The 27,989-nt window shown below is 36.5% G+C and overlaps 2 protein-coding genes and 1 non-coding gene across 3 annotated transcripts; 1 reads left to right on the forward strand and 2 right to left on the reverse strand.

Annotated features, from left to right (window-relative positions):
• The first annotated feature begins 491 nt into the window (after positions 1-491).
• Positions 492-2,828, forward strand: LOC146924454 (uncharacterized). Its single transcript, XM_085711856.1, has 2 exons — positions 492-1,575; positions 1,756-2,828. The coding sequence occupies exons 1-2, from the start codon at positions 492-494 to the stop codon at positions 2,826-2,828; spliced, it is 2,157 nt and encodes a 718-aa protein (XP_085567982.1).
• Positions 2,829-8,742: 5,914 nt separating this feature from the next.
• On the reverse strand, positions 8,743-8,849 carry LOC146924455 (small nucleolar RNA R71). The gene has a single exon (XR_015012921.1). It is a non-coding gene; the product is annotated as a small nucleolar RNA R71 (small nucleolar RNA).
• A 10,270-nt stretch (positions 8,850-19,119) lies between these two features.
• Positions 19,120-27,980, reverse strand: LOC146924456 (uncharacterized). The gene is made up of 2 exons (XM_085711857.1): positions 27,930-27,980; positions 19,120-19,491 (listed from the first exon to the last, which is right to left on the reverse strand). Exons 1-2 carry the CDS (start codon positions 27,978-27,980, stop codon positions 19,120-19,122), a joined length of 423 nt encoding a protein of 140 aa, XP_085567983.1.
• Positions 27,981-27,989: the final 9 nt, after the last annotated feature.

A 27,989-nucleotide genomic window follows, 5' to 3' on the forward strand; every position in this document is an offset into this window, starting at 1 on the left:
CACTTCGAACCTAGATAGCAAAATTCGGGAATCAAAGAATCGCCTGGCGGAGTTAGATGTGATTGGGGAGAGCCGTGTTTTGGGGAGTGAAGAGGAGAGTGAGTTGCTTTGTTTACCTGCTGATATTTTGGCTTTCTCAAAATTGCAAGGTAGCATTATGTGGCAGAAGTCGCGAGTCACCTGGCTGAAAGAAGGAGATGCAAACACAAATTTTTTTCATGGTGTCATGTCTGCTCGTAGGCGCTCTAATGCGCTTGTCTCTTTAACTGTTGATGGGGTTTCTATTGAAGGAGTGTCTGAGGTTCGCCATACTGTTTACCAACATTTTAGAGATCACTTTAAGAGGATATCTTATTATCGTCCAGACATTGGTGGTTTGATGTTTACAAAGTTATCTGCGATGGAAGGGGCGGATCTTATTCAACCCTTTTTATTGGAAGAAATTAAGGCAGCAATTTAGGATTGTGATAGTTTCAAATGTCCGGGACCTGATGGTATTAATTTGGGTTTTTTTTAAAGAATTTTGGGATTTGTTGAAGATTGATTTGTTGAATTTTTTTGCGGAGTTTTATCGACATGGTAAGCTTACTAAAGGTCTCAACTCTACTTTTATAGCATTAATTCCAAAGGTTGATAATCCGCAACGTGTGGCTGATTTCCGTCCAATTTCTTTGGTGAGTAGTATTTATAAAATTCTTTCCCAAGTGCTGGCTAACAGGTTGAGAAAGGTGGTTGGTAATGTTGTATCTTCCACTCAGTCGGCTTTCATCAAGGGTAGGAAGATTTTGGATGGCATCTTAATAGCAAATGAGATTGTGGATGATGCTAAAAAGTCTAATAAAGATCTTCTCCTTTTTAAAGTTGATTTTGAGAAGGCATATGACTCGGTGGATTGGGGTTACCTTGATGAAGTGATGTCTAAAATGAATTTTCCGATGCTTTGGCGTTCTTGGATTATGGAATGTGTATCGACAACAACAGCTTCAGTGTTGGTTAATGGGTGTCCGACAGAAGAATTTTGTTTTGAAAGAGGACTGCGTCAAGGGGATCCACTCTCCCCTTTCCTGTTCTTGTTGGCATCAGATGGTCTTAATGTTATGATGAACGCTATGGTGGCAAATCATATTTTTACTCCGTATAACATTGGGACGCAATCAGTTGTGCCTGTTTCTCATCTTCAGTTTGCCGACGATACCTTGTTGATTGGGGTTAAGAGTTGGTCTAATGTCCGAGCTTTGAAGGCGGTGTTAGTTTTATTTGAATCTATCTCGGGACTGAAAGTCAACTTTAACAAAAGTATGCTTTTTGGTGTTAATGTGAATGAATCTTGGCTTCATGAAGCAGCTTTGGTTATGAGGTGTAAGCATGGGCGCCTTCCTTTTCTCTATCTTGGGCTGCCTATTGGTGGTGATCCGAGGAGGCTTCAGTTTTGGTTTCCGCTGGTTGATAGGATCCATAAACGTCTGTCTGGTTGGAAGTGTAAACATTTGTCTTTGGGTGGTCGGTTGGTTTTGCTTAAGTCCGTTCTGTCCTCCGTTCTGGTTTATTTCCTTTCCTTCTTCAAAGCTCCCTCAGGTATTATTTCTTCCCTTGATTCTATTTTTTCTAATTTTTTTTTTGGGGGGGGGGGGGGGGGGGGGGGTAGTGAGGAGGTGAGGAAAATTTCTTGGATTAAATGGGAAAATATTTGTTTACAAACGGTGAATGGAGGTCTGGGGGTGAAGAGGTTGAAGGAATTTAATTTTTCTCTTTTAGGTAAGTGGGTGTGGAGGTTGTTGGCGGAGAGGGAGAGTTTGTGGAATGTTGTTATTCGAGCAAAGTATGGAGAAGAGGGGGGTAGAGTTCGGTTTAGGGAGGGAGTAGGCTCGGTTTGGTGGCGTAACATAAACCAAATCAGGATGGGAGCGGGCCTTGTCGATTCTAGGTGGTTGGTAGATAATATTATTCGGAGGGTGGGTGATGGTTGGGATACTTTGTTTTGGGTGGATCCGTGGCTAGATGAGTGTCCTCTAGTAAGATCTTATGGTCGCCTTTATGACCTTGCGGACAATAAACTAGCTACGGTGTCGGAGATGTTTGAGTTAGGTTGGGGGGTTGGAGGAGAAGCGTGGAAATGGCGTAGGAGGTTATTTGCGTGGGAGGAGGGGCTGGTCTTGGAGTGTGTGGAGCGGGTATCTTCTTGTATTTTGCAGGTTGGCATGGTTGATAGGTGGGTGTGGAAACTCCATACATCGCAGTGTTACACGGTTAAATCAGCATACTCTTTTTTGACGGCGTCAGATACCAACTTAAATGAAGGTTTTGATAGTTTTTTGTGGCTTAAAGCGGTTCCTTTGAAGGTGAATCTTTTTGTTTGGCGACTTTTCCTGAACAGACTACCTACCAAGGATAATCTCTTTAGGCGAGGTGCTATTGATGCTGCTCAACTATCTTGTGCGGCCCTTTGCGGTGATTTAGAAGACAGAGATCACTTGTTCTTTCGGTGTGGTGTATACGGACGTATTTGGCTATTGATTTCAAAATGGTTAGGATTTGAATCGGCTTTTAATGCCACAACTTGTACGCATGCTTATCAGTTTTGTGGCCTTGGAGACTTTTCCAAAAATTCAAGGACGGTGTTTGCTATTTTATGGATTTCGGTGCTTTTTGTTGTTTGGAAAGACCGTAATAATAGGATTTTCCAAAACAGGTCTGATCAAATTGAGACTCTTGCAGAAAAGGTGAAACTCCAAACGTTCTGGTGGCTAAAATCACACTATGCCTTGTTTGATTTTGACTATTCTTTTTGGAGGCTAAATCCTTTATGTTGTATGCAAGCTTTAATGTAATTTTTTTCTTTTCGGTTTCTTGCCTGATTCTGGCTTAACGTTGGTGTAATTGTTTTTTAACAGTTCCTTTTAAGCACACCTTGTGCTTGAGGAACTGTCAGTTTCTTTAATATATTTTCGATTAGCTTCTTCAAAAAAAAAATGTTTCGTCTTCCTCTCAAATACCTTATTTCACGTTTCTTCTTTTGCAAAATGCGTGTTTCCTTTTCTTGTGCGTGTTTTTTTTTTCTTCTTGTTTGTGCATGACTATTTCTTGCTCTGTGCATGTGTTATTTCAATTGTTGCGCATGCGCGAGTTACTCATATTGTAATTTGTAGTTTCCTTGTTCTCCGTAAGTGTTTCTTGGCTTATGATAGATGCAAATATAGGAAACAATAGTATCAGTGGAAATGTTTCTTCCTTTGCCAACCTTTCCTGTTTATAGTATTAAAAAAACATTTTCAAGTATAGATTTTGGCAACGATCGCTAGTACACAGGTTTTTCTGCTCATATGTTTAATTTTGAGGAAGATGAGATTTTAGTAAAACTAGATTTTACATAATAATAGTTTTTTAAATTAAGGGTAAAAATGAAATATTTAAGATATGGTAATTTTAATAAGATATGGTAATCTTATTTTCCAAACAATGGAGTGGAAACATTAATCTGTCACGTCATAAAATATCCAAATAATGTAATGGAATTATTGTTCCGTTCCATTCCGTTCCACTTCATTAAATTTCATTCCCCTCCACTCCGTTATGTTCCATCAATCTAAATACGATAATTGATAAAAACATTAATTTATTATCATCCATAGAAATATTTCATGTTTGGTGTATATTACAAGACTTGACTTTAACCAAATGATATTGGAACACATATATATATTTTTTGGCTACAGTATTGGAACATATATATGTGACATCAAACAAGAGACATCTACAGAAGTTCTTTTTTTTATACTTTTTTTAAAAAAAAATAACTTTTTTTTAATATGGAGGAGAATTATTCTAACAAAAAAATTAAGTTGTGAAATTAATCAATTTTGCAACTTCGTTAACAACAAAAATGTACTATGTTATTAACCATTTTTAACATGCATTTTATTAACACTTTAATTACTTTATTAAACAAAAAATGCAAGTCATTAATCATTTATTTAACATAGTTTCTTTTTTTTTTGGTTACAAAAGGAAAATAAGAACGGGAAAAACAACAACAGAAGAAAGAAAAAAGAAGAAACAGGAAACAGAAGCTAAGTCCTAGAGAAATAGGTGCCCAACGCGTCGTTCCTCAGCAGAGACAAAAGATCAACAGGGGGAGAATGATGCATGGTGAAGCCTTCAACTGAGGAAGCTCCCAATTTTGCCAAGTAGTCGACACATTGATTGCCCTCTCGTAAGGTATGGTGGAGAGTAAAATTGCGGTTCTGTATCATATCCTTGATATCTTGAAGGAGGACAACGTATATGTGGTACTTTGGAGTATCACCTAAAATGAGATTAATGGAGAGAAGGGAGTCAGAATAGCACACCAGGTCTTCTAATCCCATGTCAACAGCTAGGCGAATTCCTTGGTAAATAGCGGTGAGCTCAGCCAAGAGAATATCATTGGAGGTAGAGATATGTTCGGAAAAACCGGAGAGGTAGAAACCATGACTGTTGCGAATGACTCCACCAAACCCTGCTCGAATAGGAGTTCCTAGGCAGCTGCCATCTACATTGAGAATGGATCCAAAATGATTATGAGAGTTCCATTTAACAAAACGCTCCTGCTGAGCATTCCTGATATCCTGCTGAAAGCTCTTGATGATAACAGCTTCGGAATTGTAGATATTGCTGGTAATACGAAACAGGGATCGAGTTTCATCATTAAGACACATCAAATTACGGTGGCGCCAAACCCACCAAAGACCAGCAAGAAAACAGGCACTGCGAGGGCCAGTAGCTGCCAAATGAACCCAAACGTGAGCATCTTGCTCAGAGAAAAAGTCAGTGTCCGAAAAACCAATTTTGAGCCAAATGGTCTTTGAGATACCACAGTTCCGAATGCAGTGCAGAAGAGATTCATCCCCGTCCCCACAACGCGTGCAGGTAGCAGAATTTGTCATGTTTCTATGGTGACGCAGCGACAAAGTAGGAACGACATTAATTTTGACAAATTTACCAGATGAAAAACTTGAATTTTTCAGGCGCTTGCAACCTCCAAATCCAGGACCAAGAGCGGTGATTAGTGATGTTATATGCCGTAATTTTGAGAGAGAGAAGCCAGTCATAACCGCTTTTGGTAGTGTAGTTATCATTTTTATTATGAGCCCAGATAAAGGAATCTTCAACAGCAGCATTGAAACAGAAGTGGGTGGAATTGATGAGGTCCACAATATCAGGTGGAAGATTAGTGTAAAGATCCTGAGTGTAACACCCCGTTTTCCCAACATGAAAATTTCATAATTAAAAATCAGAGTAATTCAACTTTTAACGGAATGCTACACTTCTTAAAAATTCATAAACTGAATAAATAACAATTTATTCTTCAAAATCATTTAACATAAGTAATTCAAAACTTCGCATCGGAATTAGCTCATTCATCTAATCATCAAAATCGCTCATAAACCCTAATCCTCTTAATCTCACAAACTCTCCCCAAACTTGTTAGATGTAATCTAATGATTTAACAACTTAATATTAATGCAAGATAGTCTCACCCTCACCTTAGATTAATTCCTGAATCAGCAGCAGCGTTCTTCTTTCCTAAGGTCTTCTCCTCTTCTCTTGACTTCTCTCTTCTCTTCTCTTCTTTCTTGTTCTCCTCTTTTCCAAAAAGCGGTTTAAGGTAAACTCTTTCTAACCTAAGCTTCTCTATTTATAATACTAAAATATTCTTCCCAAATCTATTTAGGCCCAACAACTTATTCTTCTTTCTATTCTAACCCCCAATTCCACTCACACTAATAATCCTCATAATCTTATTTATTTTTAAATTAAATATATCTCTCACAAATAACAAATATATTTCTACACCAAATAACAAATATATCTCTAACAAATAACAAATATATTTCTACACCAAATAACAAATATATCTCTAACAAATAACAAATATATTTCTACACCAAATAACAAATATATCTCTAACAAATAACAAATATATATTATTCTAGTAAATACCAACTCATCAAAATAAATCGACTAAATCATAAAAAGACATCTAATCTCAAAATTACCTCCAAATCTACTTACTCTAATAATTCTCATATTCTAATAAATAATAGAATAATGCCACATAATAAAATACTAACACCTCATATAAATAAATAAATCACATAAATAGACTCTAACTTAATAAAAATAATTAAATGAAAAGGAGGGCGTTACACTGAGCATGGAGGCCATCAGCGGAGAAAACATCTTTGATAGTAAGGTGAAGGTCGTGGATGTCGATGATAGGAACATGATTGCCGATAGGACCTTTAGCGCTCCAATTACTGAACCAAATAAAAGAGGAGCCTGATCCCGCGCGCCAAGAATAACCGTGCTTGAGAATATTTTTAGCATGAATAATAGAGGACCAAGAAGGAGAACTGTTTGAATGAATGATTGCTTGAAGAAAATTCCGCCCCCAATGTATTTATTTGAAAGAAGCTGCACCCAAAATTTGTTAGATGACTGAACCATGTCCCACACAAGTTTGCCAAGGAGAATAGTGTTGGTTTCTCTAGCCGTACGGATACCCAAACCACCAAGATTCTTAGGAGTAGTAACCTTGTTCCAATTAACCAGATTAATTGTTAGTACCCTTCCAAATAAAGTTGCGGGTTGTTTTGTCTATACATACTATCACAAATACTCTAAGGCAGCCAGTTTATTTGCATATATTATGAAGGAATGGAGGATAAAACTGAGGATGCTAGAGTCAATCTTCCTGGTTTGTTGAGGAGGTTATTTTTTCCAAGAAGCAAGCCTAGAATGCATTTTCTCAATAATAAAAAAGAAATCATTTTTTTTTCCGGCCTTTGAGAATGGGAAAACCGAGGTACTTTTGAAGGGAAGAAGTGCTCCGGATACCTGAAATGGAAGTGAGTCTGCTAAACTTTCTCTGGGGAGTACCTGTTGATGAGTCATAGATTAATCTAATTTAATGCTTTATTTAGTTTAGTTTTATTAAAGATTTAGTTTTATTTTATTGCATTTTATTTCCTTTTAGAATATTTTACTTTAAATTGCTTTTTATTATATTTTAGGAACGAATATATGGTGGAAGGTGTCTTGGAGCAAAAGAAAGAGGATTGGAGCAAATACAGTGCAAGAATACGAAGATACGGGACAAAAATATGTTCCCACATAGTCAGAAGCTTGGCACGGCCCGTGCCAACATGTGGCATGGCCGTGCCCGTCCCAGAACTTTTGCTGCTTTTCTTCAAGCCCAAGTTACCATGTTGCAGCTTTACCATTTTATCCTTTTAGTTGCTTAGTTTCTAAGTCGATTGTAAAGCTATAAATAGAGTAGCTCTCCACCATAAACATTCACCTTACTTTTGCTTAGAATATTTCTATTTTCAATAAAAGTCTTTATTTCTTTACTTTCTTTCTCGCAATTTTACTTTACTGTTGTTTTCTCTCTTCTTCCCCCATGTCTACGATGAACATGAGTGAGTAGACTTCTTCGTCTTGGGATTGTTGGGGAGTCTAAATGACATAATCCTAAACAAACCAAGCTTAAACCCTAATTTTATGTAACCCTAATTTTTAATCTAGATTCACCGACTTAACGTGGATTAACAATTATCAAACTGTGGAAGCGAAAGCGGAGGGTTTGTTAATCGTTAATCCATCATCCCAAACATCAATTCATAAAGCGAGAGCGGAGTTTTGATGTTGGAACAAGTGAATCTAGACAATAATTGCAAAACAGTGAAATAGTCTTTGCAATTATTGAGACACATGTAGTTTCAATCCTCTATGCATCTTCTAGTAATCAAGTCAGCGAAATAGGCTTGGTTACTAGAAGTAAACTCTCACCGGACTTTCATCGGAAAGGTGAGGGGCTAAGGGAAACCGGTCTTTCGAAATTAGTGTGTAAACCATGAAATTAGATGTTTAAGTCTTGTCTAGTGAAGGGTTTGTTATTATGACAAACCAATAATCCCAAGGCTCTTTTTTATTATTGTTAATTACTTTCAGCAATCAAACTTCCTTTTTACTAAACTTTCTCTCCTCTAATCATTCCTTAAAAAGTTAATTAAGTTGAACAACTCCCTAGCGGAACGATACTCTTTCTTACTACTATTACTTCGATAGGCCGTGCACTTGTGGTTTGGCCCTATCAAGTTTTTGGCGCCGTTGCCGGGGAGTTAACTAATTTGATTAACTTTTTCTTAGTGATTAGAATTCTCTCTTCTTCTTTCTCTTTTCTTTTTATTTTTCTTTTTAACTTTTTGTTTTTCTGTTATCGTTAACTTCTTGGGTTCTCAATTTTTTATGCTAAAAACCAGAAATCGAGTTGTAATAATCAACGAGATCGAAAGGTATTTGCATAAACGAAAGAGAGACGCACGAAATAACACCGCCATGGCCAATCACACTCTCAAAGAGTATGCAACGCCGTCTACGGCTGAGCCACAAGCTGTTATTGTGTACCCAACGGTTGAGGATGACAACTTCGAAATTAAGCGTGCCCTACTTAACTTGGTGCAGCAAAACCAATTCTCGGGATCCCCCACTGAGGATCCCAATCTTCACATCTCTGTTTTCCTACGAATTAGTGGAACCATGAAGGAGAACCAAGAGGCCGTAAGACTTCATCTCTTTCTCTTTTCCTTAATGGATAGAGCTAGCGCTTGGTTCCATTCCCTCGAAGTCGGTTCCATTACTTCATGGGATCAGATGAGGCAAGCATTCCTTTCCCGATTCTTTCCACCATCTAAAACCGCTAAACTTAGAGACCAAATCACTCGGTTCAACCAAAAAGATGGGGAATCTCTCTATGAGGCGTGGGAGCGTTTCAAAGAAATGCTAAGACTTTGTCCCCACCATGGCCTAGAGAAGTGGCTTATAGTCGACACTTTTTATAATGGCTTGACTTATACCATTAAGATGTCTGTTGATGCAGCTGCAGGTGGAGCACTTATGAACAAGAATTACATGGAGGCGTATGCCTTGATTGAAGACATGGCTCAAAATCATTACAAATGGACCGACGAGAGAGCCATCACTAGTTCTTCATCCTCCAAAAAGGAGGCAGGTATATACGAAGTCTCTAACTATGATCACCTTGCTTCTAAAATTGATACAATAACTGAAAAACTTGAAAAACTCAATGTTAGTGCTATCAATTCTGCTTCTACTCCTTCTTGTGAAATTTGTGGTATAACTGTTCATGCTGGTGTTGATTGCCAACTAGGTAGTGCTATTAACGGTGTTGAGCAAATGAATTATGCTCAATACAACCAAGGGATGAGACAAAATCAAAATTTTTACAAAAACCAAAATCCCTATGGACAAGTAGCACCACCCGGTTATGCAAACAACCAAAGATTCACTCAGAAATCCAATTTGGAAATTTTGTTGGAAAACTCTATTGCCAACCAAACCAAACAACTTCAAGAACTTAAAAACCAAACTGGATTTCTGAATGATTCTCTTTCCAAGCTCAATACCAAGGTTGATTCTATTGCTACTCACTCTAAAATGCTTGAAACTCAAATCGCTCAAATAGCCCAACAAGTGGCTACCTCTTCCCAAACACCGGGAGTCTTTCCTGGTCAAACCGAAGCCAATCCCAAAGCCCAAGTTAATGTCATATCTTTTGGGGGTAGTAAGTTAGGAGAAACTTTTGCTAAGGTTAAAAACATTGGGAAAGAAAATGTCAAGCCTTTAGGTGATAAAATTGTGATAGAAGAAGCAAAACCGCTTGAAGAAGACAAAACTCCATCCCCCTTAAATCTTGATAAGCTTAAACTAGAGGGTAAGTTTGAAAAATTTGTCAACATACTTAGGAAGATTTGCATTAAACTTCCTTTTGCTGAAGCTTTGTCTAGGATGCCTCTATATGCCAAGTTTTTAAAGGAAATTTTTTCAAAGAAAAGGGCTATAGAGCATAATGAGACAATAGCCTTGGCCAAGGAAACTAGTGCAATCATTCAAGAGGTACCCCCTAAGCTTAGAGATCCAGGTAGCTTTGCCATACCATGTGAAATTGGGAATGAAACCATAAACAAAGCCTTATGTGACTTAGGAGCTAGTGTTAGTTTGCTGCCTTTGTCTCTTCTTAAAAGGATAGGGATAGGAGAATTGAAACCTATCGAGATGGAATTGAAAATTGCCGATCGTTCTACCATGAAACTTGTAGGATTTGTCGAGGACATACCTGTTAAGATAGAAGGGATATACATCCCAACTGATTTTGTAGTCGTTGACATTGAAGAGGACATGACGTCCCAATAATCCTAGGTAGACCTTTCCTCGCAACTGCAGGAGCTCTTATAGATGTCAAGAACATTAGGATAGGTTTTCAAGTGAGTGATAAAATGGTAGGTTATGAGTTGGAAAATGTTATGAAAGGTCCCGCTCTTTACTCTTGTTGCATGCTTAACGATCATGTTGTGAAAGAACGTTTTATAGCGTCATCTACACAATATGATATCTTTGATCCATTCTAAGATCTCTTTCTAACCGTCAAGCTAATGACATTAAAAGAGCGCTTCGTGGGAGGCAACCCGCGCATTTAATTGCTTTTGTTTTGTTTTTCTTTGCTTTAGGTTATTTTGTAGGTAATTGTCCAAGTCCGATTCAAGAAAACTGGAAAAAACTGAAGCCCCAGGACCAGAAGGTTGGCACGGCCAGTGCTAAGGCTAGCACGGCCGTGCCAGGTTTTTAAGGAAAATTTTAGTGCTTGAAGTCAGAATGTTGGCACGGTCCGTGCCCGATCTCTGTACACCCTATAACACAAAATTTTTCTTCTTCTTCCTTCATTCTCCAACACAAACCTCTCTCTATCTTTCAAACTTCTCTCTAACCTCCATAACCACCAACCTTCAAACCTTCATATCTTCCTCAAAACTTAACCAAATCACTCCATTCTTTCACTAAAACAATCACAAGCTTCATTCCAAACACAAACCACCAATCAAAAATAACTTTCATCCACCCAAACACACAATTCACCAAAACCCTAATCTTTCAAAACCTAACCCAAACACCACAAAATCCTAACCAATCTCCACATCTAAACCCATAAACCTTACCAAAACATTAACCCCAATCCTAGACCAATCCTTTCCATCACAAATCTCCACAAACCCTAAACCTTCATATCAACCACAACCAAGGTCCAATGGCTTCACGAAGAAGAAGTGGAAAGGAACCAGCAAGCTCTTCTGGTCCCCCCCCAAAGAAGCAAGCACAAGTTAAGAACCATGGAATCCAATTCCGAGACAACAAGAAACGGGACAGGTATAAAATTCTCATCTCTAAAACCTTGCATCCTTCTCGGTATCCTGACTCTCATACTTTAGATGTGCTAGAGCTTTTAGATGATGTTTCTAGGTTGATAGGAAAGTTAGATTGGACTGATATATTGAAACCTATGCGGGGTTATGAAAACTTCACTTATGAATTCTTAAGCTCAATTGTTTTTACAAAAGATAAGCTGAATTTTGATAACCCCAACCATAGAGTTTCTTTCCGATTAATGAATGTCAATTATGATATGTCTCTTCAGCACTTTTGTGAAGCCTTAGGTTTTATCAATGAGGGGTATATTCATGATCATTGGGATCCTAGCCTAAAACCGGATAACTATGACCCAGCTGCCTTTTGGACACGTATCACCGGCGTTTCCAACTATGTTCCTAGAGCCAACAAAGCTAGCAACATTCACAACCCCGTACTTATTGGCTTGTACTATTTGGGGTAGAACCGAGCTAGGAAATACTAGAACCGATGAGTTGTTCATGTTATGGGCAATGCTCCACAACCACCCCGTCAACACTTGTTTCTATTTGATTGATTACCTAGACTTCTTAGGTAATAAACCACCCGGTAGGGGAGAAATAGTGGTGGGTGGCATCATTACATACATAGCTAGGTGTTTTGGAGTGAGTGAAGATGAGGGGATCAAACCAATTGAGGGAAACAATAGACTCAACATAGATACCCTCATTGCTATAAACTTCATTAAACACCGTCCACCCCTCCATTACCAACTCAAGCTAAATGTGCCTATCTTGTTTTTACTTCCTAACCCATCTCGGACTACCACCGAGGTGGAAGAAAATTGGTTGTATGTTGATGATGTGCAGGTTCTTGGTGAGCAACATGATAATGAGGGAGAAGGTGCTAACTTGCACCATGATGAAGGAGAAGGTGCTAACTTGCACCAAGAGGGGCACCATGGCCATGAAGCCGGTGAGCTTAATGAAAATCAAAGATGGGCATGGATTCACAATGAAATCGAGAGGATGAGCACCGAGCAACAAATGCAAGGTGTTGAAATCTCCGGCCTTCACAATGAAGTTCAAAGGGGCAACCGTGTCAATGATGGAAATAATGAGATGCTCCATCGGATGATGCAACACCTCCAACTTCAAGGTCCTCCTTATGGACCTCAATAAGAACATGTGAGCTTTCCTCTTCCTCTCTTCCCTTCTTCTTTTTCTTCTCTCCCTAATTCTTCTTCTTCTACTTCTTCTTCTCTTTTAATTTCTTTTCTTTTGAATCATTGAGGACAATGCTTCCCCTAAGGGGGGGGGGGGGGGTTAATAAAGTGTCTAGAGTCGTAGTGTTCCCAAACTCCCTTGAAACTTTATTCTTTTGTTTTGTTTTAAAGTGAAAGGCATGATTAGTAGCTTGTTTTTAATGTAAAATATGCCATAAATTTTTTTGTTTTGTCTCTTCTTTGTTTCTTGTACATGAAAGTGGTTTCTTGTGTTTCTTGTGTTCATGTTATACCCACATCTTGTTTTATTGTGAAAAATCTCCAATGAGAAAAGCACCCAGTTGCAATCTTTGAGCAAGTGTATGAATAGGTATTTTAAGGAACACGTTCTATCTTTAATGTTAACTTAGACCCTTTAAAGTCTTCAGAGTAAAAGTAGTATAAGTTTGTGTGGGAAATTAATCAATTGTGCTATATTGTTATATTCTCTTAATTGTTAAAGTTAAATGGGGCGGGAGAATGGCACCAACATGTGGGGGAAAGGACAATCCCTAACTTCCTAATTGTGGTGGTGACTCCCTAATTTGAACTTAAAGTGAAACAAATTCATCAATGCTAGGGGGAAAGGACAATTACATCCAAAAAGACTTCCTACGCGGAGATGAAACAAATAATAATTTTGCAGCACTGCTTTGGGTGATTTTGAATCTAGGGGGAAAGGACAATTACATCCGAGAAGACTTCCTACGAGGATAGATAGCCCCTAAGCATCTGCAGCCCCTTGTGCTTAATTGTTAATCTAATCTAATTTTAACTTAAATTCCCATCACTCTTATATGAAATGAAGAAAGAACTTTTCTCGGTTACTTTAGCACTAAGGATAGAACCTATTCCTCATAATATCTGTCTTATACAGGAGCAAGAAAAGGGTTGGACTGCACACACACACTCACTTGAGACTTGATGTTGGGTAGAATAGGTTCATGAGAAGTATTTGAAATTGTAATTAGTGTACTTGAAGCAAAGCCTTTCTTTTGAGACATGTGTTCTTAATATTGCCATGAATAAATCTTTTGTTGCTGCTATGTCTATTGCCTTTTGCTTGAGGACAAGCAAAGATTCAAGTGTGGGGGAGTTTGATGAGTCATAGATTAGTCTAATTTAATGCTTTATTTAGTTTAGTTTTATTAAAGATTTAGTTTTATTTTATTGCATTTTATTTCCTTTTAGAATATTTTACTTTAAATTGCTTTTTATTATATTTTAGGAACTAATATATGGTGGAAGGTGTCTTGGAGCAAAAGAAAGAGGACTGGAGCAAATACAGTGCAAGAATACGAAGATACGGGACAAAAATATGTTCCCACATAGTCAGAAGCTTGGCACGGCCCGTGCCAACATGTGGCACGGCCGTGCCCATCCCAAAAACCACTTTTGCTGCTTTTCTTCAAGCCCAAGTTACCCTGTTGCAGCTTTACCGTTTTATCCTTTTAGTTGCTTAGTTTCTAAGTTGATTGTAAAGCTATAAATAGAGTAGCTCTCCACCATAAACATTCACCTTACTTTTGCTTAGAATATTTCTATTTTCAATAAAAGTCTTTATTTCTTTACTTTCTTTCTCGCAATTTTACTTTACTGTTATTTTCTCTCTTCTTCCCCCATGTCTACGATGAACATGAGTGAGTAGACTTCTTCGTCTTGGGATTGTTGGGGAGTCTAAATGACATAATCCTAAACAAACCAAGCTTAAACCCTAATTTTATGTAACCCTAATTTCTAATCTAGATTCACCGTCTTAACGTGGATTAACAATTATCAAACTGTGGAAGCGAAAGCGGAGGGTTTGTTAATCGTTAATCCATCATCCCAAACATCAATTCATAAAGCGAGAGCGGAGTTTTGATGTTGGAACAAGTGAATCTAGACAATAATTGCAAAACAGTGAGATAGTCTTTGCAATTATTGAGACACATGTAGTTTCAATCCTCTATGCATCTTCTAGTAATCAAGTCAGCGAAATAGGCTTGGTTACTAGAAGTAAACTCTCACCGGACTTTCATCGGAAAGGTGAGGGGCTAAGGGAAACTGGTCTTTAGAAATTAGTGTGTAAACCATGAAATTAGATGTTTAAGTCTTGCAGGCAATGATGAAACATAGTTTCAAAACAATGATAGTACATTCCCTAAAAAAAAACAATGATAGTACATAGATTTATGTAAAATAAGTTTTTAATATCTTTCACTTTTGTGCTTAATGAGGTAGTTAAAATTGTTAATGAAATATATATTAAAAAAAATGGTTAAGAACATTGAGATATAAGCCATCATATATTTTCCCAAAAAATGACCAAACCTTTTTCCTTTCCCTTGAAATATTGTGTAACCCGTTTTCACTATTTTGAAGCATCAAATATATAATCATATATACAATAAATGAGAATATCAAAGAATAAGATAGTATTACACTTACGAATACACAAAGTTTAGGCAAAATGTTAAGGTATTACATTTAAAGAAAGAGATACTATCATGTTTATGAATATGTGGTTGTGGCAGGAAATGAGAATTTGGGAAATGAGAAAAAGATTAAAATTAGACCATTTCTTATTGTAAAAAGAACTTTTTATTTATTTATTTTTAGGACAAAACTTATGTCAAGTTCCATACATCCTGTTTTTGCTGTTCTCCAATTAAATTATAACACCTGGATTCCCCTTAAAATGAAGGCTTATTTGATTCAATGGTCCCTCAAATAATTTCAAGTTTTCATTTTGGTCCCACAATTAATAAAACGTACTTTTTGATCCCTCAAGTTTTCCTCCGTTTGCCAAATAAATCCCGACTGTTAACTTTAACTCTAAATGTCTATGGTGGGCCAAACTTAAGAGTGGTCCATTAGTAAACCTTATTAATTTTGTTAATTTTAACTGTTTGATCTTTTTTTAAAGAAAGTGGACCGTTGGATCATACAAGTCTATTATATCTTACGGTGAATCATCAACACATAATTGTTTTTACTTATCAGCCTGTGTGGCATTTCTTGATCTTCTTCCCTCATATTCAACAACATTCATACCAAAATCCAGAAAAAAAATTAAATTCAGAAGAAACAAAAAAAGTGTGCCGCATTTATCCAATTTTGTTTCTTCCGTCTCGAATTCTTTTTCTTTCCACAACAACTACCTCCCTATTTTTTTTTTTTTTGAAAGAAAGAAATATGCTTAGAGCATTTCATTAATAATAAGAGATTCAATACAATCGGGTATGTTAAAATAAACAACGGGACTAGCTAGAAACGTGGCTTCTCCTGCAAGCACATGAGCAACCACATTTGCTTGTCGCCTAGCAAACTCCACCCTAGAGTTGGTAAAAGAAGAGCTGAAAAGAGATCGACAAGAAGAAATAATGCACCCAAATTCAGAAATGTCGTCTCGAGTAGAATGAAAAGCGTCACGAGTAATCTTGGAGTCGGTTTCAAAATCAACATTGTCAAATTGCATATCACTCAACCATTGCATAACACTATGTAACCCCAATGCTTCACCAACATCAACCGAGTAAATACATGGAAAACTGACAACTTTTGCCAAGACAAACGTACCTTCAGAATCCCGAACACAAATGCCAATTCCAGTTCGGTTAAGACGAGATGAGAATGCAGCATCGATGTTACACTTATACCTTCCTGGCAAAGGATGTTGCCAACAATTGGAAACCACAGGTGCCGTACTGCTCCCTGCATCCAAAGTTACGGTCGAATGCTCCCCACCATGAGGTTGTTGCGCTTGCTGTCGAGTTGCGGGAGCAGCTATGCTAGAGGTGTTTGCAAGATGCCAATCGTCGACCAAATTCTTTGCACGCTCAACAACCGTGGCACTTACCTCTGCCACATCATCCCAGACTTTTAGATTACGATGCTTCCAAAGGCTCCATAATGTTGCTGCCAACCGTTGGTTTTGTTCGGCAGACAATGTATCCAATAACAAAAAGATAGTTTCAGATGCCGAAGTAGTAGATTGAATAGCATGTTGAATGGCTCCCCAAATACCTGTCATATGCCAAACTTGGACAGAGAAAGGACAATAAAAAATTAAGTGAGCAAGATCCTCGTGGTTTGAGTTACAACTAACACAATGTGTGGGGCATTGGACTCCTTTGTCAAGGAGACGAACACGAGTCGGCAGGCAGCCCCGACACATGCGCCATACCAAATTTTTGACTTTAGGAGGAACCTTAAGCTGCCAAATTCCTGACCAAGAACCCGAACGACGAAGATGAGAAGAATCAATGAGCTCGTCCACACAGAGCCGATAAGCACTACACACAGAATAACGACCATTCTTTTCCACTTTCCAGATTAAATGGTCATCTTGGACTTGAGCAATAAGTGGCGTGTTAAGAATCTTAGTAGCTAGATCAACACTAAAAACCTGGCGAACTACCTCTTCGTTCCAGCTCTTGTCGTATAGATTCATCAAATTATTAATGGTAACATTCTGAACAAAATGAGCTCCTATAATACTGTCATCAATACACTCCCCATTAGATAACCAAGGGTCATTCAAAATAGAAATAGAAGAGCCAGAACCAATACTCCATCGAGCACCTCCACGAACAATAAATCGTGCGCGTAGAATGCTACGCCACACATAGCTAGGATTATGGCCAAGTTGTGCCGTGAGATAGGTATGGGAGGGAAAATATCGTGTTTTAAAAATACGAGCAACAAGAGATTCTGGTTCCGTAAGAAACTTCCAACCTTGTTTACCCAACATAGCCAAGTTGAAAGCGGAGAGGTCCTTAAAACCCATTCCCCCATGAACCTTGTGTACTGACAACTTCTCCCAACTCATCCAGTTAATACCACGTTGGGTAGTTCTACCATGACGCCACCAGAAGGAATTCATCATTTTTTCGATAGTATTAATTAACGTAATTTGTAACTAAAAGATGCTCATAACATACGAAGGAATGGCCTGCAAGACAGATTTAATCATAACCTCATTTCCTGCCTTAGATAAGCATTTACTACTCCAGGAATTAATTTTCTGCCAAACTCGATCTTTGATATAAGCAAAAGTTACATTTCGATCCCTACCAACCATAGATGGTAAACCCAAATATTTGCTGGTTCCCAATACTGCCTGAACCCCAAGAATGTTAGTAAGAGTTTGTTTGAGAGGGTCAGAAACATTTCGACTACAATAAATCTCAGAATTAGGCAAACTAATGGCCTGGCCAGAAGCTGATTCATATATAGAGAGAATATTCTTCATAACATTTGCTTGACCCTCATCAGCTTTGAAAAAGAGGAAACAATCATCTGCAAACAGAAGATGGGAGACGGGGGGTGCCCCTCGACAAACTTTGGTTCCTGTAATAACACCTTTTACCTTTGCATCCCTGATGAGAGAAGACAAACCCTCCGCACAAATAATAAACAAATAAGGGGAAAGGGGGTCCCCTTGACGGAGGCCACGCCCCGGAATAATAGGTCCCACCTTCTCATTGTTCACAAGCACGGAATAATCCACTGACTCTACACACATACTCATCCAGTGTATCCACTTAGAATTGAAACCCATCTTAACCATGACAGCTCGTAAATAATCCCAGTCCATACGGTCATAAGCCTTACAAATATCAAGTTTTAACGCAACATACCTGTCATTTCCCCTCGTCCTAGTCTTCATAAAATGAATAACCTCGATCGCCACCATAGCATTGTCTAGAATGGACCTACCTGGAACAAAAGCAGACTGGTTGTCAGAAATGCACTGAGAGAGGACCACTTTCAACCTGTTAGCTAAGACTTTAGAAATGAGCTTGTAAAGAACGTTGCAGAGAGCTATCGGACGCCAGTCTTTCATGCTATGTTGTGAATTTCCTTTAGGAATAAGAGCAATGTTCGTCATATTCAAATCAGGGGGAAATTGCCCTGTATCAAGCCAAGCACAACATTCCTTAAAAATTTCGTCACTACACAAGTTCCAAAATTGTTGATAGAAACCTGGATTGAAACCATCGGGTCCTGGACATTTATCCGGATGCATTGAAAACAGAGCTTCACGAAATTCAGCTTTTGTGAAAGGAGCCGTAAGCCTCTCATTATCAGGAGCAAAAATAGATTGGTTTATTACATTAATAACTGGAGAAGAAGCGTTGTCATGCTTCTGAAAAATATTAACAAAATAATTTTTTGCTACATCGCGCAATCCCTGTTCATCCGTAATTTTATTCCCATCATCATTTTCAAGAGAAATAATACGATTTACCTTCTTCCTAGCAGTGGCTGATGCATGAAAAAAATTTGTGTTGCGGTCTCCATCTCGGTACCAATGAGTCTTGGCGCGTTGACGCCAATAGGCATCATCCTGAGCTAGTAAGCGTTGCATTCTCTTTCGTAGTTCAAACATCTGAACTTGTCCCTCACCGGAAGAATTTTGTTGAATAATTTTCATTTGACGTCGACAATCTTCAATATCAATTTTCAGCTTATTACAATGAGCTTTACTCCAAGCTGACATATCTTCTGCACAAGAAGACAATTTTGGAATGAGAGAAGTGCTTGAATGTACCTGCCAAGAGTCAGTAACCAGCTCCTTAAACCCCGGTTCTAAGTGCCATGCATTTTCATAACGAAAATGACGTTTATTAAGATGCGGTCGAATCTGATGCAGGTGCCACAAGAGTCTCTACAGTAGCTTCCGGAAATAAACTAAACCAAGAATTATTAGCAAAAGCACGATCTAACCTTTCTTCCACCGCGCGCGGCGTACCAAGACTTTTAAACCACGTGAACGGGTATCCTTCAACTTGAACATCTGACAAACCCGAGTCAAGAACAGCTTGCCGAAAGCCATTAATCAGCCAACGAGGTCTAGTATTGCAGCCTCTTTTTTCACTATCATCTAGAATGTCATTGAAATCACCAAATATGCACCAGGGCCCTGCAAATTGAACAGATAATTGACGGAGAAACTCCCACGCGGCTATTCTGCGACCCCCGTTTGGATAACCGTAGGTCTCCAAGTACCAAGAACAGAGTCAATAATTTCAACAGTAATATGATTATTAGAGTAATCTACGAGATAACAATTAAAAGAGGTGCGCCAAAATAAAGCAAGACCCCCGCTTCTACCGATGCGGTCAACAGAAATACAAGAATCAAAACCAAGCACATAACGTAATTCTTCAATTTTATTTTTGTGGACTAGTGTCTCACTTAAAAATAGAAGGTCCGGATTAAAGTGTCGAACGAGGTATTTTAAGTCGGGAATTGCGTTTGGGCTACCCAATCCCCGACAGTTCCAACTAATGACACTCATGAAATTAAATAATGATAATACCTTGTCAAGAATCAAAATTCAGCACCCTTAAAGAGACGTAATGCGTTGTATTGTATCAACGAAATCACAGAGGGAAGTGGAGATAAAGATAATTAAGGTGTGACAATAGCACAAAAGCCAACAGAAACACGTTCAGGGAAGAAAATTCTAACCGAACGACAACAAAAACTCTCACAAAGGGTTGGCGATGCTAACCCTAGGAGAGAAAACGGCACAGCTGTGCGATACCAATTGAAACTCCAAGGAAACAATCACGGTGATGGACACGTGATTGCACAAAACATGATATTGCACATGAATTCAAAGCATAGTAATAACAAATCAATTGGATTGAATGATGAACGCTTAATTGGATGATGTTGCTATATAATAATAAGTGATTGATAAAGAAACAATCACCAAGAATTGAGAATGGCGGCTATGGAATAAAATCTTGCAGAGCCATTGCTTTTTCCCTTCAACAACTACCTCCCTATTATTATTATTATTATTATTATTATTATTATTATTATTATTGTTCATTCTTTCTTCTTTTAGGGTTTCATTCATTTCAATTTCAATTTCTTCTATTTCTTCAGAGTTCCTGTTGATCCTCCACATTCCTTCCTCAACAGAACACGAACCCAGATATATCAACAACAACCCCAATTGAATTTTCCTCTCTTTAGTTAGAACCCGAAATTGAAGAATGGAGAAGATAGATTTAGGAATTAGGGATTTGGATAATAGTTCGGATATGGCATTAATGGGTTTAACGATTTTGGAAGAGTTGGGTTAAGGGGTTTTCTTGCTGGTGCTATTAATGGGTTTCATTATGTTTTCAAGCAACGATGGGTTTTGGAGTTTCCCATTATTCAGGTTAAGCTTTTTAGTTAAATGGGTTTCTTAAAGTTTCAATCTTTGTTGTGTTTGTTTGGGAGCCAATACTGATTATTGATTTTAGCTGGGTGTAAATGATTGTTTTTTTTTCTTCTTCTATATGAAACTTTATGCAAGGAAGCAACACAAAATTTGGGAGCTGCAAGTGTTTTGTGATGATTTTGGTTCAATTTCAATTTTTGGTTTTTCTAGAATTTTGATGAATGTCAGCGATGAAGATGAAAATGATAGGAAGAAGATGAAGGTAGAAATTGAAAAAGATCAAAGGGCCCACTTTCTTTAAAAAAAAATCAAATGGTTGAGATTAACACAATTAATAAGGTCTATGATGGACTACTTTTAAAGTTTGTCCACCATAGACATTTATAGTTAAAAGTTAACGGTCGGGATTTATTTGGCAAACGGAGAAAAAAATGAAGGACCAAAAGGTACGTTTTATTAATTGTGGGACCAAAATAAAAACTTGAAATTATTTGAGGGACCATTGTATCAAATAAGCCTAAAATGAATTAACGGTTTCCGTCTTCTCTAACGTGTTCACTCTCCATGCTTTTATTTTATTTATTTGTTTTTTTATTAAAAAAAATCCCCACCATCGTTCCAACCCATTCCAGCGAGAATAGAAAGTAATCCCTCAATTTCTTCATAGCCCTTCAACATAAAACTAGTAAATTTAGCCATGATATGGGAATAGTGATATGGTTGAATTTTCATCAATTGCATAATATGTAGAACCATGATATGGGAATAGTGATGGTTGAATTTTCATCAATTGAAAAAAATAAAAGCATGAGAGACGACCAATTAACCGATCCTCTCAATAAAACTAATCAAAAAATATAAGAATTGAGCCTCTCGATATGACACAGTTGCTGTGATGCCATTACCATATATTGAAGGTTAACGGACCACAACTGGGACGTTTATTGTATAACAGAGGTTTTGTTTGATGTGGAGTTTTAATCTACGTGTCTTGTTATTAGAGGTTAACAGTAAAAACAGTACATAAGGTACTGTTTCTAAGTTTTGTCCTTATTTTTAGGGTTAATACGTCTTTACCACCTTGTAATATAGGCGAGTTCCGGTTTTCCCCCCTGTAAAAAAGATTCTTTCGATTCCAACCCTGCAATATAAAGATTCCGTCGAAAACCCCCCTGAGCACATTTGAGACCCCCAGCTGATGACGTGGCGCGCTGAGTCACCCTTTTCTGCTGACGTGACGTGCTGACTGTATAATTAATTTTATTTTTTATTTTTTTATAGGGTACACGTGGCATTTGTCATTTTTTTATGTCTTTACCCCCCTGTAATTTAGGCGAGTTCCAGTTTTCCCCCCTGTAAAAATTTAAAAAATAAAAAATAAAATCTGGAAAATTTTAAAAAATAATTATTTTTTTAAAAAAAAATTCTGGAAAATTAATAAAAATTGAAAATAATGAAAAAATTCCAAAAAAAATTAAAAAAATTAATAAAAATGAAAAAATAGATTTTTTTCGAAATTTTAAAAATTATAAAAAAGTTCGGATTTTTTTTAAATTTAGAAGATATTTAAAAATACTGGAATTTAATTTTCAAAATAAAAAAGTTTAGATTTTTTTGCGAAGTTCAAAAGACATTGGAAGAGCAACTTGAGGTACTCACTTTTTAAATTTTAATGTCTCTTAAATTAGACGTTTTTTAAATTTTTTATTTAAGCAAAAAGAAAAATACATTAAAAAAAAAGAGAGATACAGAGACTGGGGGGACATAAAACCTAACCCAAGTAAAACCCAAAACGGGCATGCATCGTTATAAATCAGACCAAGCAAAACAGTCCTAAAATATCCAAACAAAAATTCACTAATCATGAGCATAACCCAGCGAACGCACGTACGGGGACGAAACCAGATTACAAAAAAAAATATGAACAGTGAACATTTGTCAAAAACATTTAGGATTTAATTTTAGCGAATGGATTGACTGCCAACACAATAACAAACCCAAGTGTCAACAACTCCCTGCTCAAGCAGCAAGCATAAAGCTCTTTCGAGCTCGATGAACCTGAGTGTAATTTTTAAAATTTTACACGCATTAATAATTCTTTTTACAAAAATATTCCTATGTAATTCAAGCTTCTTAGATTTTTTTCCTAATTTTTTAATTAAACTAAAATCAATTTTTTTTCTTCATATTATATGATTTTTAAAATTTAATTTTCATATTGTAATTGGATTTTTAAAAAATATATATCCAGATTTTTAAAATTTTAAATATTTTCCAGTTTTTTTATTTCGCAAAAAAATCTAAACTTTTTATTTTGAAAACTAAATTTCAGTATTTTTAAATATCTTCTAAATTTCAAAAAAAATCCAAAATTTTTTCCAATTTTTTAAATTTTGATAAAAATCTTAATGTCTTTTCTGCTTTTTTATTTTATTTTTTGAAAAAAATAATATGATTTTTTGTTATTTTTAAAATTTTAAAAAAATCAATCTTTTATTTTTCTTAAAAAATAATCTGTTTTTTTTGTTATTTTTAAAAGATTTTCAGTTTCTAAGTTTTATTATTAAAATGATTTAATGATGTGGTATGTATATACACACATGTCATGCGAATTTTTTTTTTTCCAGATTTTTAATTTTTAAAATTTTTTTGTATTTTTTGCATTATTTTCAATTTTTAATAATTTTCCAGCATTTTTTTAAAAATAATTATTTTTTTAAATTTTTCAGATCTTATTTTTTATTTTAAAAATTTTTACGGGGGGGAAAACTAGAACTCACCTAAATTACAGGGGGTAAAGACATAAAAAAATGACAAATGCCACGTGTACCCTATAAAAAAATAAAAAATAAAATTAATTATACAGTCAGCACGCCACGTCAGCTGAAAAGGGTGACTCAGCGCGTCACGTCACGCCACATCATCAGCTGGGGGGTCTCAAATGTGCTCAGGGGGGTTTTCGACGGAATCTTTATATTACAGGGTTGGAATCGAAAGAATCTTTTTTACAGGGGGGAAAACCGGAACTCGCCTATATTACAGGGGGTAAAGACATATTAACCCTTATTTTTAATTAAATCTCTATTGTATGGTTTGGATTAGGTTGAAGGACTTTCAAATTATTGAAACTGCAACCCAACTCGAGGGACGTGGGTTAACTAAAATAAATACCAAGTTTATATGACTATCCAACCCAACCCGCTATTTATGGACCGGGTTGGTTGGGTCGAGCAGTTTAACAATTTCACCTAAACCATATGCACCCTTAAACGAGTCTTCCAGATGTTGCGTGGTTAGTTCAACAAGAAGGGAAAGTCATAACGAAAACATGGATAGTAAAAGGAAATTTCATTAATGTTCATAAGAAGATAGCCACAAGGCCGACTATTTGGCCGATTTTTTACAACAAAAGGAAAAAAATGGAGATCGGCTAAATATCTTTCTCAAAAAAACCCACAAAGAGGAATATCTGATCTGATGGCACCATCCTTCCACAGAAGGTCGGATGGGATGAGAGGTTAGAGTTAGAGGTTGGTGTTTTCTTACAAGTGGTATCTCAGCAAGATTTTTCCAAGTCCGAATTGTGTCATCGTTCTAGAAACACTTTATACTCTACATGAGAGGGCTCCCATTCTTAACCTAGAGAAGGAAAGCAAAATATTGTTAGTCAAGAAGGATACTATACGAGAAAGACTGACTGGAATAACAATTTTAGCTCGATTTTGGTAAAATGAAACAACATTCTTGCTTCACAGCGAAGCGACTGAAAAAACACTTGACCTAATGGAAAATAACTTCCAATAGTAGGAGGTTTGTCAATCTTGATACATGGCTTAAAGTGAGAAAGAGGAGCAAGACATAAGTTCAAACCAGAGGAAATAAAGGTACCAATCACGCGCGTTGATTCAACGACTGATTTATGTGCGATGGTCAAGCTTATAATTCTTCAAGGAAGAAAAGGCAAATGAAAGATGTGGTTGGGAAGATAAATCAGCAAATTTAAAGATCAAATAATGATGAGAGTTATTTGAATGATGCATGGTTACGTAAGACGGTTCATTTTATATTTTACAGCATAATGATGACACTTTTCACGCACAACTTCAATATTTACATCACATCATCTCATCTCTCAATGATCAAATGATAATAAAACGTATGAGGCCTTTGTTTATACCTAAAAATAATTATCAAGTTTGGATAATATTGGAAAATATGCGAATAATTATTAAGAGAGGAAGCCTCCAAACCAATGGAAGGAAGGACCGTAGGACCTAAAAATAATTTTTAGGAAGGACCTAAAAATAATTTTAATAGAGGAATAATTTTTAGGAAGGACCTTGTTGAAACAAAATGTGTTTAACATTACCCTTTGAATTTTGATGATAACAAGGTATTAAAAATTGTCAATTGGATATGCTAATATTTGTTCAAGTGTGCAGGACCATAGACAAAATTTAAGTGTCTTTAATTCAAGCATAGGTTCTGAAGAACAAATGAGAGCAAAGGAAACCACAAAAAGGAAGCTTATGTTGCAAGAAAGAGGTTCTGAAGAAAGAGGTTCTGAAGACAAGAGGTCCTGAAGAAGCTGACGTCATCAGAAGCACTCTCCTCAGAAGCTGGTCACCAGAAGCTGATATCATCAGAGGTTCTGAAGATCATCAGAAGCTGAAAGATTTGAAGCTTCAAAGGCTGTTCAAATGTTTTAATCACGCCTATCATTGCAGAAGAATAGAAGCTTGGAGCAATGGCTAAATCAGAGGATTTTGGAAGGCATTGGATACGTACTCTTTGGAGAACGTTGGAAAAGGACAATAGTACAAGTGTACAACCACTACCTCCACTACTCTGTTTTTTGTCTGCAATAGTACAAGAACAACAGCTGTGACTACGCTGGTATTCCTCTATACATGGAATATATTTGAAATTGTTCCTTCATAGGACAATAACCAAATCAGGCAACAGATCATTGGTGATTTGATCAAGCTTCAAACGACTCTTTTTTATGTGCTGGCAATCAACAACGTCTCTTTCACACCTCTATATAAAGGAGTGAAGACTTGAAGATTTCCAAGAGACTCACAACAATTATACAAGTGCCAAAACTCTGTTGAAATTGTTTCACATCAAAGTTCACTTAGAATTTCTTAACAACTTTCATATCTTAGAAATTCTAGAGTCTTAAGAGTCTGTATCTGATTTGTATTGTGAACACCACTGATTGTATATCAAGTGTTCAACCTCAAACAATTTTCTTTGTAATTCTGTTTGAATAGAAGTCTCTTGCAGTTGTGCTTGAGCATAGGAAGTCTCTTGATTTTGTTCTTGAGAATAGGAAATCTCTTGCAGTTGTGCTTGAGTAGTTTGAAGTCTCTTGCTAGTTTTAGCAATGAGCAGTTGTAATCAGATATTTGATTTTAGTGAACTCTCCTTGGAAGTGCAAGGGGGACATGACTACTTCCGGTTTTTGGAAGGAACCTGTATAATTGCTTTGTGTCTTTTCTCTCTCTTTCTCTCTGTTTTTATCTGCTGTATTTAGATTCTGAACATTACCTCAGAAGCTGAACTCTATCAGGTTCTGAACAGTGAATTCAGTTTAGGAGAAAACGAAGAAAAAGCTAACACAATTCAACCCCCCTCTTCTTGTATTTTTCTCACCTTCAGACCTAAAAATAATTATCAAGTTTGAATAATTATTGGATGTTGAAGTAGCAGATCGAGGAGAGTTGATTCTTTCTTAAGGTCACTAACTCAGTATGTGGATCGTAGGAAGGACAGTGTCAACATATCATGTTGTTAAAGGGGAGTCTAGAGACAAATGTGGGATGATACGATCTCATGAGCAAGATTCTATCAATAATCAATAATAATACACATGTTTTCTAAATTGCATCCGTTTCTTGCCTTTCTCTATGTTGGTTGTTTTGGGTGTGCAAGATTGATTTGTTTGTAAGTCTTTTAAGGCAAGTGAACGAATGAAGTCGTTAAAGTTTTGTGAAAGATTGTATAAAATACAGTTATATGCAAAACCAACGAACTATGAAGTAGTTAATGTTGTAAAATTAGGCATAAATTATCTTTATAAATAATAATCAATATATAAATAAAAGAATCAATACAATATAAACAAAAGAGATTTCAATGAAACCTATCTTTCTTGGTATTGTTGTCGAATTAGATCATCGAACACAACTCTATCAACATCTTTGAACACCAGATCAAACCTGATACGGAATCAACTATCAAGATCTGTAGAACGAACAAGCAGTGAGATAGTCTGAGACGTGCTGATCGCACTGTCCTTAAAGATTTTCCGCGTAATTATACGCTAATCCCCCAGAATTTAATAGACCCTTCTTGATTTAAAACCAAGGATGCAGAACTGACAAGAAAAGATATTTTCAGGAAGATGTAACCCGGATTAATGTTTTTTTAAGAAGTGAGGAGAGTATTGTTTTTTCTTTCTATCCTTCAATCAAAATAATATTCACGGATGCTGGAAATATAAGCAAAACGTGATACTTCGTGAAGCAAGAAAAACAGCCTTAATAATAAGCACAATTAAGAGATATTAAAAGAAAAGCAGTTACAAAAGTTTGGAATTAAAACATGGTTATAAGACCAAGTCAAATATTATAAATAATATTATAATAATTTTCTATTAAGATATTTTTCTATATTTCTCAATTAAAAATATGGGACACAAAATATTTGAAACTTTTGAAATATACTCAAAATTTGCAACAGTTAAAGTCTTAAACATTGATTTCAAATGAATAGTTATAATTCTGCATCATATTCTTTGAGGATCACTCATATTTTAGAGGGACCAGGTGTATTATCAATTGCTCAAGATTTGTATCTCACTTACTCAAAGGAATAGTGATCTCATCTTCTAACTTCTTGACTAACTAAATATCTGTCAGAATTTTTAATCTTGATTGAAGGGTGTTTCCTCACTATGAAAGGAAGTTATGTTGTCTTCTTGCATTTGTCATTTGGTTCAAAAAATTGGATTAGCAAAATGCAAGTAAGTTTGACTTACCTTAAAAGGTCATGGTGTCTAGGTAGGTGAGAAGGTTCTCTTGATTTTTAATATTCTTGCCACCAAGTTATAGGATTTTAATGCATATTAATGGCTACTAGAATATTTTTAAAGACATTTGATTGAACAGTTTATGTTACATTGGTTAAATAGGTGTGGTACAAAAGTACTACTAGTTCTCAACCATCAGATGTGATGTTTTCCATTGCCTCAGTGATGGAATTATCAGTCTCCCCACCAACAAATCTATTCATTGCCATATTTGTAAG

This window comes from Medicago sativa, chromosome 5 (genome assembly GCF_051527215.1).
Source record: "Medicago sativa cultivar Bolivia chromosome 5, Bolivia_mono, whole genome shotgun sequence".
Taxonomy (NCBI): domain Eukaryota; kingdom Viridiplantae; phylum Streptophyta; class Magnoliopsida; order Fabales; family Fabaceae; genus Medicago; species Medicago sativa.